The sequence below is a fragment of the Mytilus trossulus genome, chromosome 2, assembly GCF_036588685.1.
Source record: "Mytilus trossulus isolate FHL-02 chromosome 2, PNRI_Mtr1.1.1.hap1, whole genome shotgun sequence".
Classification (NCBI taxonomy): domain Eukaryota; kingdom Metazoa; phylum Mollusca; class Bivalvia; order Mytilida; family Mytilidae; genus Mytilus; species Mytilus trossulus.
In genome coordinates this window covers 66,979,614-66,993,409 of record NC_086374.1, presented here as the reverse complement: position 1 = coordinate 66,993,409, position 13,796 = coordinate 66,979,614, and the positions used below count along the sequence as shown (strand labels likewise).

At 31.7% G+C, this 13,796-nt stretch overlaps 1 protein-coding gene across 1 annotated transcript; it reads right to left on the bottom strand.

Moving 5' to 3' along the window:
• Positions 1 to 2,294: 2,294 nt before the first annotated feature.
• Positions 2,295 to 8,709, bottom strand: LOC134707839 (26S proteasome non-ATPase regulatory subunit 9-like). Its single transcript, XM_063567917.1, has 6 exons — positions 8,569 to 8,709; positions 7,068 to 7,170; positions 5,568 to 5,770; positions 4,482 to 4,583; positions 3,720 to 3,808; positions 2,295 to 2,404 (listed from the first exon to the last, which is right to left on the bottom strand). The coding sequence occupies exons 1-6, from the start codon at positions 8,659 to 8,661 to the stop codon at positions 2,374 to 2,376; spliced, it is 621 nt and encodes a 206-aa protein (XP_063423987.1). The 5' UTR covers positions 8,662 to 8,709; the 3' UTR covers positions 2,295 to 2,373.
• Positions 8,710 to 13,796: the final 5,087 nt, after the last annotated feature.

The following is a 13,796-nucleotide window of genomic DNA, read 5'->3' as shown; positions in this document are numbered from 1 at the left end:
ATTTTCTTTGAATTTTGAAATGAAAGTCCAAACTATGTATTGGCTTCCGAGGCTACACAAAACACCTTACAAATAAAGATCTATTTCATCTTCAAGTCATTGTTCCACTACTAAATTGTCTATTCTTCTTACCAGCACACTTGGTACAATCAAAAACCTGATCATAAATTGTTCAAATAAGGCCTTCAAAAATAGTGGAATTAATTACTTTTGGAGTGACAATAACTCGTTGGAAGTACTTGATAAATTGCATGCTTATATTGGTGATTTTGAATCTGTTCAAAGTTTTGATTTTTCTACCCTGTATACCACATTGCCATTAAGAAAAAAATCACACCTAATTAAATGGGCATTTAAAAAGTCAGAATGTGAATATATATGTTCACTCTCTTAGGTCATTTTTTAGAAGCAATACACAAAAAAACTGTCAATTGGACATGCTTTGATACTATATATGCACTTGAATTTTTACTAGATAACATTTTTGTTCACTTTGGGGATTCCGTATATCGTCAGATTATCCGACTCCAATGCGGACTAACCGTGCACCACTTATTGCGGACCTGTTTTTGGTATTGCTATGAGTTACAATTTATGACAAAAATAAGCCAAGACCCATCGAAACAACATTTGATAAACAAATTTAACAATACTTTTAGATATTTGGATGATATTTTGGCTTTCAATAATGACGACTTCAGTATATATGTAAATTTATCCTATTGAACTTACCTTAAATAAAGCTAATACTAACAATGACCACTGCCCTTTCCTTGATTTTGATATCAATATCACTAACAGAAAGCTGAATACTAAAATTTATGATAAAAGGGATGATTTTTTAATTTCCTATCATTAATTATCCATTTTTAGATAGTGATGTTCCCTTGTCACCATCTTTCGGTGTTTATATATCTCAACTTGTCAATTCGCTCGTGTATGTAACAATGTTTTAGATTTTAACAATAGAAATTTATGTATTACTGAAAAATTACTTCACCAGAGTTATCTATTTAACAAACTAGTCAAAACAATTACTAAATTTTATCATCGGTATAAGGACATCATTCGTAAATATAGCTCAACATGCAGACTTCTTATACGTTCAGATATTTCATATCCAATTTTTTATGGAAATATTCTTTATAAAGCACAAAGGTGTCATTATTCACCTCAGAAAATAACAAAACCTTTGAATAGACTTATTAAGAAGGGATATAGTTACAATACTGTTGTCAGGTCATTAAAGATTGCATATTTTGGCGTTAATATTGATTCACTTATAGGGTCTTTGCATCGGCACTAAACACATTTATTAAAAAACCAATTGTTGGCATGACACAGGTTATGTTCTTCTCATATATGTTATGATGGTATGATACTAACCCCCCAACTGAAAGGATTGTGCCTGATGTTCATATGATGAAATCATAATCTTTCAGTCAGTTTAATTGAAGTCTGGAGCTGGCATGTCAGTTAACTGCAAGTAGTCTGTTGTTATTTATGTATTATTGTCATTTTGTTTATTTTCTTTGGTTACTTTTTCTGACTTCAGACTCCAACTTCTTTTGAATTGAATTTAATGTGCGTATTGTTATGCGTTTACTTTTCTACATTGGCTAGAGGTATAGGGGAGGGTTGAGATCTGACAAACATGTTTAACCCCTCCGCATTTTTGCGCCTGTCCCAAGTCAGGAGCCTCTGGCCTTTGTTAGTCTAGTATTATTTTAATTTCAGTTTCTTGTGTACAATTTGGAAATTAGTATGGCGTTCATTATCACTGAACTAGTATATATTTGTTTAGGCGCCAGCTGAAGGACTCCTCCGGGTGTGGGAATTTCTCGCTACATTGAAAACCTGTTAGTGACCTTCTGCTGTTGTTTTTTCTATGGTTGGGTTTGTTGTCTCTTTGACACAGTCCCCATTTCCATTCTCAATTCTAATTATTGTTGCAAACTCCATTAGTAATTGAAATCATTTTTGGAATAAGGGAAACAGAGAGGTGAAAAAAAATTTATTAGACCACATTCATTCTGTGTCAGAAACCTGTGTCAACTGTTTAATCACAATAAAAATTTAGAGCTGTATCCAACTTGAATGTTGTGGCCATACTTGCCCCAACCGATCAGGGTTCGACCTCTGCAGTTGTATAAAGCTGCGCCCGGCGGACCATCTGGTTTATAATTCAAGACAAATTCTTTTTCTCTCATAACCTTTTAACAGTTGGTTATGAGAAGATAAGGAGGATATGTGTTCTGATGACCTCCTTAACATTTTTTACTACAAAATGTTGGTGACTTGAAATACATTTATTATAATCAAAATCGTTTACATAACAAATAATAAATAAATCCAATTTTCTTTCTAATAATGTCATGACTTCTTTAGTGGAACAATATTGCATCTGAAAGTAAAAAATAAAATTCAATTATTATAATACAAATTGAAATTAAAAAAAAAGTCTTTGAACAATTTTCATGATCATGATTTCTTTGATAGAGGGTTGCTGCTCACTAGGAAGCTATTAAACCAAGAGTTCCAAATGGTGAAGTTAAAACCTCCCTTTGTAAATTTTACAAACACCATCACAAGTTCGTTGACCATTATGGATTAACCGTTTAATAGATGATATTGGATATGTTCCTTATATCGTAACTACAATCCCATTCCCTTTTCACTACCGAGTTAGACTATTTATTAGGTTTGTCATAAAATGAGCAGCATGACTGGTGCCACATGTGGAGCAGGATCTGCTTACATTTTCAGAGCACCTGACATCACCTCAAGTTTTTATGGGGTTTGTGTTGCATAGTCTTTAGTTTTCTATGTTGTGTCTAATGTACGATTATTTGTCTGTTTGTTTTTTTACTTTTTTAGCCATGGTGTTATCAGTTTATTTTCGATTTATGACTTTAACTGTTCCTTTGGTCTCTTTTGACCCTCTTTCAGGAACATTTTATCAAAGTTCATAAAGTGTTGTTAAATCAAACCATGCAAATGAACATTCACACCCTTTCACTGATGTTATACATGTGATATTAAACTTTAAATATCTAAATAATCATGCAAAATATAAATTCTGTAAGCATGAAAAAATAATTATTTGTTTTTTCATATTCAGTAAAATGATTTAAATTGTGTTAACCCTCAACATCACCATAGCACTGCACTTTTCATTTGGATATGAAATGTAATACATGTAATGAAATTCAGAAGTCTATAATTTGTTATCTCCTCTTCACATAAAACTCTGAATTCTTCTTTCTCTTTTAATTGTATTTGAAAATTGATCAAGAAAGAAGCAAAGGCTTGATAGTGCAATATATTTTTTTACTTAATTACCTATGATCAAGTACTGTAAATTCATAAATTATTGTGTGCATTTATTATTGCGATTTGTCATTTTACACTTGAATGCAATTTTAATTTTTACGATTATGAGAAGTCATGCCTAATTCAGTTAAAATATTACGAAATGGGAGTTTTAATTATTGTGTTTACAACTCAGTCGCATCATTCGCAATAATAAAAACCTAGCAATAATTTCTGAATTTACAGTATATTTATAACTTCTGTGAAAGACTTGAGACTGACTGACTATAAATGTCAACTGATTGTTACCAAATACATAGTTACAGTTCTTATACAGGAATATAAAGTGACATTAGTTTTAGTGAAGACATAAAGTTGCTGCACAATTTTGTAGACATGTATGTTACCCTAATAAGCCTTTTCCACTCCATGTGTTAGGTGTTAAAGACAATCGAAGATCAGTGTTGCTCCTAGATACTGTTAATGTTAATGGTTTCTGAAATAAATATAAAAAAAAAATATTTACATTTTGTAAAAAATAAATAGTTTCATACTGTATGTATGTGTCTCTACCAAGTCATGACCTGTAATTCGGTGGCTGTCGTTTGTTTATGTGTTACATATTTAATTTTCATTCATTATAGTTTCATTCTGTATGTATGTGCCTGTCCCAAGTCAGGAGCCTGTAATTCAGTGGTTGTCGTTTGTTTATGTGTTACATATTTGTTTTTCTTTCATTTTTTGTACATAAATGAGGCTGTTAGTTTTCTCATTTCGTTCGAACCCCCTGGCTACGGGTATGCTATTGGCATGTTTCCATTTTCTTCATAAGAACTTAAATTAGTTACCCTGCTTGCCATAATGAATATATCACATAAGTATATTGGCTACTGATATAACCATATGTTGATGTCAGGAGTTTTATGTCAATGTGTTGCATTAGACTTTTTATTTAACATTTAAGATTATTTCTTTGTTGTTTTTTCTATCTATTGTTATATAAAAAGGAAAACATTGTTTAAATATGATCGTAAAAGCTCTTTTCATTCCTTACTAACTTTTCTTATTTTTACATTAAATTAATATTCATATTCCAATTTGGTTTTTATAAAATGTATAATAAAACTCATTTCCCCCTTGCAACCACTCTTAGACAACATCATTCTTACCCCTTTACTGTGCTGTACAACTGATGCTATGTCTTGTAAACTCTTAAAATTCTCTGCAGTAATAGATCCAAATTGTAGAATTTTATCTCCTTCTTGTAATTGCTAAAAAAGAAATACCAACTTTCAATACAAAAATAAGATCATTTGAATGTTAAAACAGCAGTTACAGTGACTATCAGTACGATGTGCCTATGAAATGGTTGAACTATTTCTCAAGCACTGTCTGTACATGTTTAATTCATCGAAACCTAACTTGGCAGAAATATTCCTTTCAAGATTTGTAATAATTGTTCTTTTTAGGTGTTGATCAGATATTCATATTGCTTCTAGGCAATATAGGAAAGCTGTTAATTATGTGTATTGGTATATACTATATTTTTATTCATATTGCTTCTAGTTGAGGTCAAATTTGACAATAACAATGCAACTAATTCAGGAAATTGGTTTATAAACTGAAAATCTAGTCAATTGTTTCATATTTTAACCATCCAAGTATTGAAAGACTGGCAATTCAAACCAGCAAAAGGAAAAGGAAGTCATGTGTGTTGACTTTTGAAAATAAAATATCAATATATGGTAAGGATCTTGACATCAATTTTTCTGTCAAATTTTGTTTCATTTTGTTCAGATCTCAAGAACAATATAGGGTTATTGCATGAATATTGGGGAATATTGTCCCGTGTGGAATTTTATATTCTATGAGGCACAATATTCCCCAATATTCATGCAATAACCCTTTTATTGTATAGCAATATAATATTTGAAAGTAAAAATTGGTTTACACTAAGATTTTGTCGTTGATGACGTCATAAATTTTGAAGATTTATTGCATTAGTGCAATATTAGAATTGATTGCAGGATAACTTTTGGTTACTTTCTGTGGGAAATATTATATTGCTATACACAATAATATGAAATATTAACAGAAAGGAAGAACAAAAAGCCAAGTGACAATTAAACATTTCACTAAGCTTATGAATAAAACCTTTATGCAGATAGTTTAAAATTTAGGTTGCAAAAACATTGAAAAATGAAAAAAAATTTAGGTTGCAAGAAACATTGAAAAATGAAAAAAGTATCAATTACTGCAGTAGAGGCTGGTGATCCATCATCCACTTTATTGACTTCCAGGAAGGGAGATAACCTCTCCTTCATTTCAACTGACATTTGTGAAGTATCAGATGTATCCATGGTTTCCCTTTGAGGGTTGTTTGCTCTTGCTACTTCATGGATTTTATACAGTTCCTCTTCAATTTCAGTCATTATTGCTAGATGGTCATTCTGTAAACCTATAAATATCAAAAGCTGAGTATTAGTTTTGCTCATTGTTTAAGGCATAAAGGTGTAATAACACTATTGATTTTCCCTTATTGTCTTTGTTTAATTTGCACTTTTCAAAAAAATGTGCAGAATTTATCTTTGTTTCAAATAAAGAAATACTTGGCATGAGTAAAATTTTACCCTGTCCAGTACTATAGAAAAAAATTCACATAACATTTCATTGCATATATTAGAAAATAACCATCACTGGAAGTTAAGCAATCAAATGTCTGCCCTTATTTAACCTGTGTACAAGATTTAGTAACCAGGTCATGTAATCTCAAGTTTACAAAATATTCTATAGAAACCCCAAATAACAAAATAATGGTGCTTTGAAAAACACAATACATATGTTTATGACACAGAAATGTTCTACTGCAATAAAATGTAAGCTTAATTACCTACAACTGTCAAATTCAAGGGAATATTTTTTCCCCCCGACTTATTTTTGTATACAACATGATGTGACGTACCATAATTTTGACCATTTTGGTGGTATTACATATACAGTTTCATGTTGTTGTTTATTGCCTAGTCCTAAAGTCTTTTGTTGGATAGATGTCTGATTGGTAGTCATAAAAAATGTGAAAACTTTTATGATAATTAGTCAATTCGCATTAGAAATACGTATTTGTTAATACGAATTAAATGCTAACATCGTTTGGACAGTAAAGCCAATTTGATGCGCATTGCAATTCAAATTAGAATTGACGTTAGGACGTAAAACGTTTCGAATGCCAATTAAACTAATTGGAATTAGTTAACGTGTATTGAATGCGAATTACGTGTGAACTCAGCATTAAATTAACAGTCATGACAGTCTAAATCTGCAGATTCCTTTTGCATTTTAAAAAGTTAGCTGCTCAATTTTCAGGAACTATCGTTTTTACACTTAATAACAATAGGTTAGCTTGAAAAATAAAAGCACAAGATTAATAATGACCCTAAAATAAACTGGTTCAGTTGGTGGTTTATTTGTTTTAAATATAAACTTCCTAAACTATAAAACATCTTTGTAAAGTTTTCAGACTTTAAATCTATCATCAACTTTTAGTTGAACATGACTATGATGCCAAGGGTATTACTATTAGAGCAGTTCACCTCAAATTTACTGAACAAAAATAATTATGCAAAAGAGAATTTAGTTCACCTGATTTTAAATCATAAAAATATAATATATTGTATATGTAATACAAAATTGTTTTTCTTCTGTGCTAATTTACATTTTTATGGTAACTTAGTTATACTCAGATTGTAAATACCTACAATTAATATCATGTCTGGCAGTTCTTACTGTATGAATATCAATGTCATTACGAGGAAATCCATCTTTATCCACCAGTGGTTCTTTCATACCAACTCCTTTTTGCTATATAAAAAACCATGAAAATTAATTATTTGCCATCTTAACCATCATTTAGATAAATAATTATATATATATGTAAATGTATATCTCTTACTTTATTAAACTGTTTCATAAAGAATCATTTAAACTTCAGGTATGTGTAATAATGATAATACACAAAAACATGTACTGTGGATTATTTATTTTCATTGAACCAATTTTCATGGATTTAATAAGGAAAACTTAAGATTATTTTAGACATTTAATTTTGTGGTTTTTCCAAAGTCTGCATAAAAGCCTACAGAAAATTTGTCTTTCGTTGAACATCTACTTTCAGCTCACCTGTACCCATGAAAGTAGGTAAATGTATCCAACAAATGATAATGAATCCACAGTATCTTTAAATGGAAAAGAAGAATTACAATGTATTAAATGATAGCACAAAGTCCCTACACACCCCTTACAACTGTTTATAAACCCTGTGCATAGTAAGTGCCTTATTGCTATTCTTCATCTTAATCATGTTTCAAAGTAACAGCAAGGTTTTCAACAATTCTATTCTTCATAATTAGCCAATCAAGTTGTTTTTAAAAGAGATAAAACATCATGCTTTGCATACGAAACAATTCTGGGGCAGATCCAGACATTTTCTTAAGGGGGCCACTGACTGAATAAGAAAGGGTCAGCTCCAGTCTTGCTTTATTGATTCCCTATGTATAATCAACCAAATTTTCACACTTAAATCTGCATCTGCAATATATAGTGAACTTCTTTTTTTAAAGAATGTATAACTTTTCAAACTGGATATTCATTCTCATTTTTGGCAATTCACATGTACAGTGAAGAGTCAGCTTCTTGGGTGGATGGTATCATGGTATGGTAGACCGAATAATCTGTCTCTTGTGTGGGTACATTTGTCATTTCATATTTTTCTCTTCATCATTTGATTTGGCTTGTCAGGCTTGTGTGGACACAAAACAATAATTTTTAAATAGCCAAATGATGAAAAGAAAATATGAAATGACAAATGTAACCACACAGGAGACAGATTATTTGGTCTAGTATGAGTGCTACAAGTCCAGAATATTTAGTTCTGAAATCCTCTTTTCATCCCTACCCTGACCCCCCCCCCCCCCCCCCTTTTTTTTGGTCGGACATATTACATGGTCGTCCTCTGACAGTATAATTTAACCGTCGTGCATTTAAGATTTAGAGCAGTCTTCTGATTATAAATAAGAACAGTATCATATATAATAACCACCAATTCAGACTTGAGAAGTGAGATAGCAAGAACTACACAATCGAATGATTCTGCAAAAAATATTTTTAGATCATAACCCTTGTTTTACATTTAAACAAAGATCAATATTCAATTCATTTCAATACTATACAGTGGAAATTGATTTCGTAAAAAATATTTACTGATTTTAGAACTTCAAATAACGCTTGTATGTCTGCTTCAATCTCTTCTTTCTTTTTGACCAGACGATTCATGTTTTCCATGGGGGCTGCCATATTTGTTTTTCTACCACTTTGTCTAAACACCGTACAACGCAATTCAGATCACATCGCACAAGAACGTTCAAAAATAAACCTTTTGTTGGTTATTATTCGTTTGCTACTCTGTCCTTAGCACCTATATTTTATTCTAGTATAAAAAGTACCTGACTTTCTCCCATTTATTTGTATTGTAGTCCTGTCATGTATAAATGTTGTCATTTTAATGTTATAATAGACAATAAACCATATTGTTATTGGCACAAACATTTACAATCAACCGCACAACATTAAAATGCAACACACACAGAAAATATCTATAATAGCCGAAAACAGACAATCCTAGTCAATGAAGATTGGAGTCGAGTACACCCGCAAGAGATGGGTTCAAACTCACCGGGAAACATCAGTGTTTATAATATACCGGGTCTTACTCTAGTGATTACACTGCGCATAGTAACTAAACCACTCGGCCACGAGGTCCCTCCAATACTTTTAATTATAACCAGAACCTTCTCCAAATGTTGTTTCCATTATGTAGCACATGGACTAAATTTGAGATAAGTCTAATTTGGTGGTATCACAACATATGAAAGTGGATGGAAAATTCAAATGTGACTAACAGCAGACCTAGATGGTAACTTTTGCAGGTGCATAGGTTTGTCTGTACTCAAAGAAAAATTTGTGATGTAAACACGGCCATATTTTTCAATTCCTTATGATGAACTGGGTTGGGTGTGGTTAAATTGCATCAAATTTTGTTGACATCGATTTTACGTGAGTTAGATTTTTTTTATCCTACATTGAACTTTTGTCGTAACTTAGAGATATCCAATACATTGTACCGACCAACCAAATCATCATGGCGTTCATTCAATTTTCAAAGTATGATGATTTCTTTTTCACCACTAAATGAACCATTGATCCAATAGCCTTCTAAAATAAGGTCACAAAAGGAAAGCTTTTTGTAGCAATTTTTAGTTCTTAACCGGTCAATTATACTAGACTCAAGATATAACACAGACTAAAAACTGATCTAACTGTATCTATGTTACATAATCTATTCCAACACTCGGTGAAATTATGATATCAGGCCAACTGAGACCAAGGCTCTTTTATAAACAAAAAAGGTTTTCTGAAAGAGAGGCAATGAAGATAAACCCGAAGATAACTGAGTTCTTATGCAGAGTGTTACAGGGAGTGTTTACCGCACAGGTGTATCTAATGTGTGTTTAGCATTCAGTGACAACATTTACATGTCTTAGCTAGGATGATGTGATTTAGAAAGTTCACATTGTGGGACTACAAGGATAAGGATTTCAGAGAATATTATTTTATATAAAAATTGAGAATGGAAATGGGGAATGTGTCAAAGAGACAGAAACCCGACCATAGAACAGACAATCGCAGAAGATCACCAACCGAGGTCTTCAATGCAGCGAAAAATTCCCGCACCCGGGGGCGTCCTTCAGCTAAAAAAGTATATACTAGTTCAGTGATAATGAACGCCATACTAAACTTCAAATTGTACACAAGAAACTAAAATTAAAAACAAGAATGTGTCACAAGTACACGGATGCCCCACTCGCACTATCAATTTCTATGTTCAGTGGACCGTAAATTGGAGTAAAAACTCTAAATTGACATTATAATTAGAAAGATCTTATCATAGGAATGTGTACTAAGTTTCAAGTTGATTGAACTTTAAACTTCATCAAAAATTATCTCGACTAAGAAGTTTAACCGGAAGCGGGACGAACGAACGGACGGACGAACGGACGGACGAACGGACCCACATACCAGAAAATATAATGCCCCTGTACTATCGTAGGTGGGGCATAATAATACAAGACTAACAAAGGCCAGAGGCTTCCTGACTTGAGAAAGGCGCAAGAATGCGGCGGGGTTAAACATGTTTATGATCCTGTATTTCAGTGGTTGTCGTTTGTTTTTGTGTTACATATTTGTTTTTCGTTCATTTTATTAAATTTGTAACATAAATTGGATTTTTTCCTTTGATGTTTTTATGAAATAATTTTCTTTAAAAGGGTGGTGAGGGAAAACCATGGTATATTATATGCAAATTAATATTGTACCATACTTTGCTAATTAAATATGCAACTCAACTAGAATTCAAAGGGGAAAAGGCGGAGCTTCAGCCACGGTATAACATATTCATTTTCATGTTATTCCATGGCTGAAGCTCCGCCTTTTTTTTTTTTAAATGTATCCGCCTCTTAAATATTTAGGAAACTGTTCCACGTACTAAAAGGTCAAGATCTTCATTTTTTTTCATTTTATAACAAAAAGCAATAAATTATGTGTACCCACATCGAAACCTTTTCAAACTATAAAGGATTGTTACGAATTCCCTTAATTTTAGAAACAATTACTAAATGTTTCTTCTTTAATTGTGAAAAAAATGAAATGTGAAACTATCATTTCCTTTGCGAAAATCCAATTTGATATCGATTTAAAAAAGAAAAAAGGGGGTACCTATAGAAAAAGGAATAAATATCGGCTACAAATATCTGTGAAAAAAACATATTCTTATTTTGGCGATCAATTAGGGTAACGTACACTATCTACTCTCCCTTGATCCGCTACTGTTTAAATACAGTGTTTTATCATTAAACTTGTGTTTTATCATTAAACATGTGGTCCGAGACCACAATTGTCGTCCCTTGATTTTCGTTGTTCACGAATATAGTCCCTAGTGTTAACAGTGGGTTACTTTCCAATAATTTTTATACCCCTTCCAAATTTATTTCTCCATGTTTAATGCCTCAAATTGTAAGTAGGGGGGTGAAATTACACAGTAAAAAAATTTGGGTCCAGAATTTTACAGGAAAGTAGTGATTCGGTCCAGCTGAAAAAGGTTAACAATTAGCACTTCGGAAGCTGTCAAAAGATTTCAAAACACCCTAAACACAAAATTGTCCATATTTTGAGTTTGAGGCGATGAAGTTTTCTATAATTTTGATATAATTTGTCCTAGAAGTAGTACAACACACTGTAAAAATTTCATTGAGAAAGCGCAGGTGGGATTTTTTTAATTTTCATTTATGTTCTAAAAGAAATGCACTACGAATTAATTGTGTTCTCGGACCATGTGTTTTATCATTAAAATTGTGTTTTAATAAATAATCTAATAATCGAATTAATAAAATAACGGAAGAAAAGCAGTTTGTACGAAAAGGCTAGAAATGTATAAATATGTATTTTTCAATGAGATAAAAATTCTGTATAATATGATTAATTTGTATGATACCTTGAAAAAAAACCACAAAAAAAACACTTCTTACCGTCATTAGAATAATTATTTAATCCTTGTCGCTAGAATCTACTACGGTACAAAACTACATAAAAATCGGGGAAATCCGACATTTTCTTTCCTTTTTGCAAATTCAGGGCTTCTATTTCATGAAATACACAGAAAACACATTCTGTTTCAACTTGTCAATATTCTGATTTGTCAAATATGGAGAGTATGCAAGAATCTGCTTAATAACACCTCCTTAAAATTTAGATAACTGATCATTCTCCCCACATCTTAGAAGAATTTGACACCTGTTGATGCAAATCGTGTCTTTACGTATTTTAAGCTATTTTGATAGAAGTACACGAATCTGAAGCTGAATATACTATTTTTTTCAAATAGGACCAGTAACATATGCAAGAAGCCAGAGTAAACAGTTCAACAATATTTTAGCATGTTCAAAAACAAAATTAATGAGAATTTACGTTTTATTCAAACTGTTAAATAGTGACTAATTTTTGATGAAAATCTGTTTGTCCTAGTTATCTGTATGAATAAAAACTGCACATGTGACACCAAAGTCATGACTGAATTCAGTCATCTTGCACTACAACTTTCATCTTAATTTATTAATTGAATATTCAATTGATAATACATTAAACATTAGAGATTGGTAGCAGTTGGGTGTGTGCAATATCCTACACAACAAGTAAATGCTCTGAGGGGTATATACAGTTTTTACAGAAGTGCATTAGAAAACTGTTGACTGAATTCAGTCAATTTACAAACATCAAGAATCATCTTCCTTTTTCAAAACTAGATTATAGTATTATAGAAAAATTATTCAAGTTGATTCTAAATATTAATGTTAACAATAACGAAAATCTTGACTGAATTCAGTCACTGGCACCATTATTCATTGACATTATAAAGTACATCGGTTAGTACAGTAGAAATATCTATACAATATAAACAAAGAAATTTAAATCTAAGTCTATGACTGAATTCAGTCACATACTATTATCGTTCTGTCTTATATATTATGGTGTTTTCCCTGTTTTTATCCACATCATAGATGTTTAAAAAGTGATCTTGTAGTTTTCAGACATCAAAACAGATGGTCTATAGAGAATAATACATGGCAAAATCCGTATCATATGCCGTATCATCCCCAGACATCAATATCAGCCCGAGGGCTTTAGGCCCGAGGGATGATATTGGTCGAGGGTGATACGGCATGTGATACGGATTTTGCCATGTATTATACGCTTTATCATATATTTCAACAGAAGAGTATTATAGTATATGAACTGTTTTCTGATCCATAGCACTGGGTTACCTTCAGTTCTGCGTTTGTCTTGTTTCAAAGCTTTAAAATAACTGATCAATTATTTATACGAAGCACCTAGGTTACCTTACAATCTGTTGTTTTGAAAATATTTTGTTTATTATTGTATATATCTAAGTGTTTTGTATTTTTTATAGTTGCATTGAGTGTGCCAAAAAATATGTTGTAAAAACTTGATGTTCGTGACGTCACATACAATATGAAAACTTGATGTACGTGACGATACATACCAAACAATGACGTCATTCCAAAAAAATACCTATTTTTAGAAAAAAAATTCTTAAGCAAAAAAAACCCTAAAAAACTGACTTTAGTTAAAAAAAAAAAAAAAAAAAAAAAAAAGGTATGCGATACGGGTTTTACCATGCGATACGGGGTATGCGATACGGGTTTAGCCATGCGATACGGGGTATGCGATACAGGGTAGGTGATACAGACTGGAAAAAAGAACCTATATTAGATATACAAAATAGCTGTATTTTGTACTAAATATATGATAAATATTTCTATTGACTGTATTATTTATTCCTTGAAACTTCTGTAAGC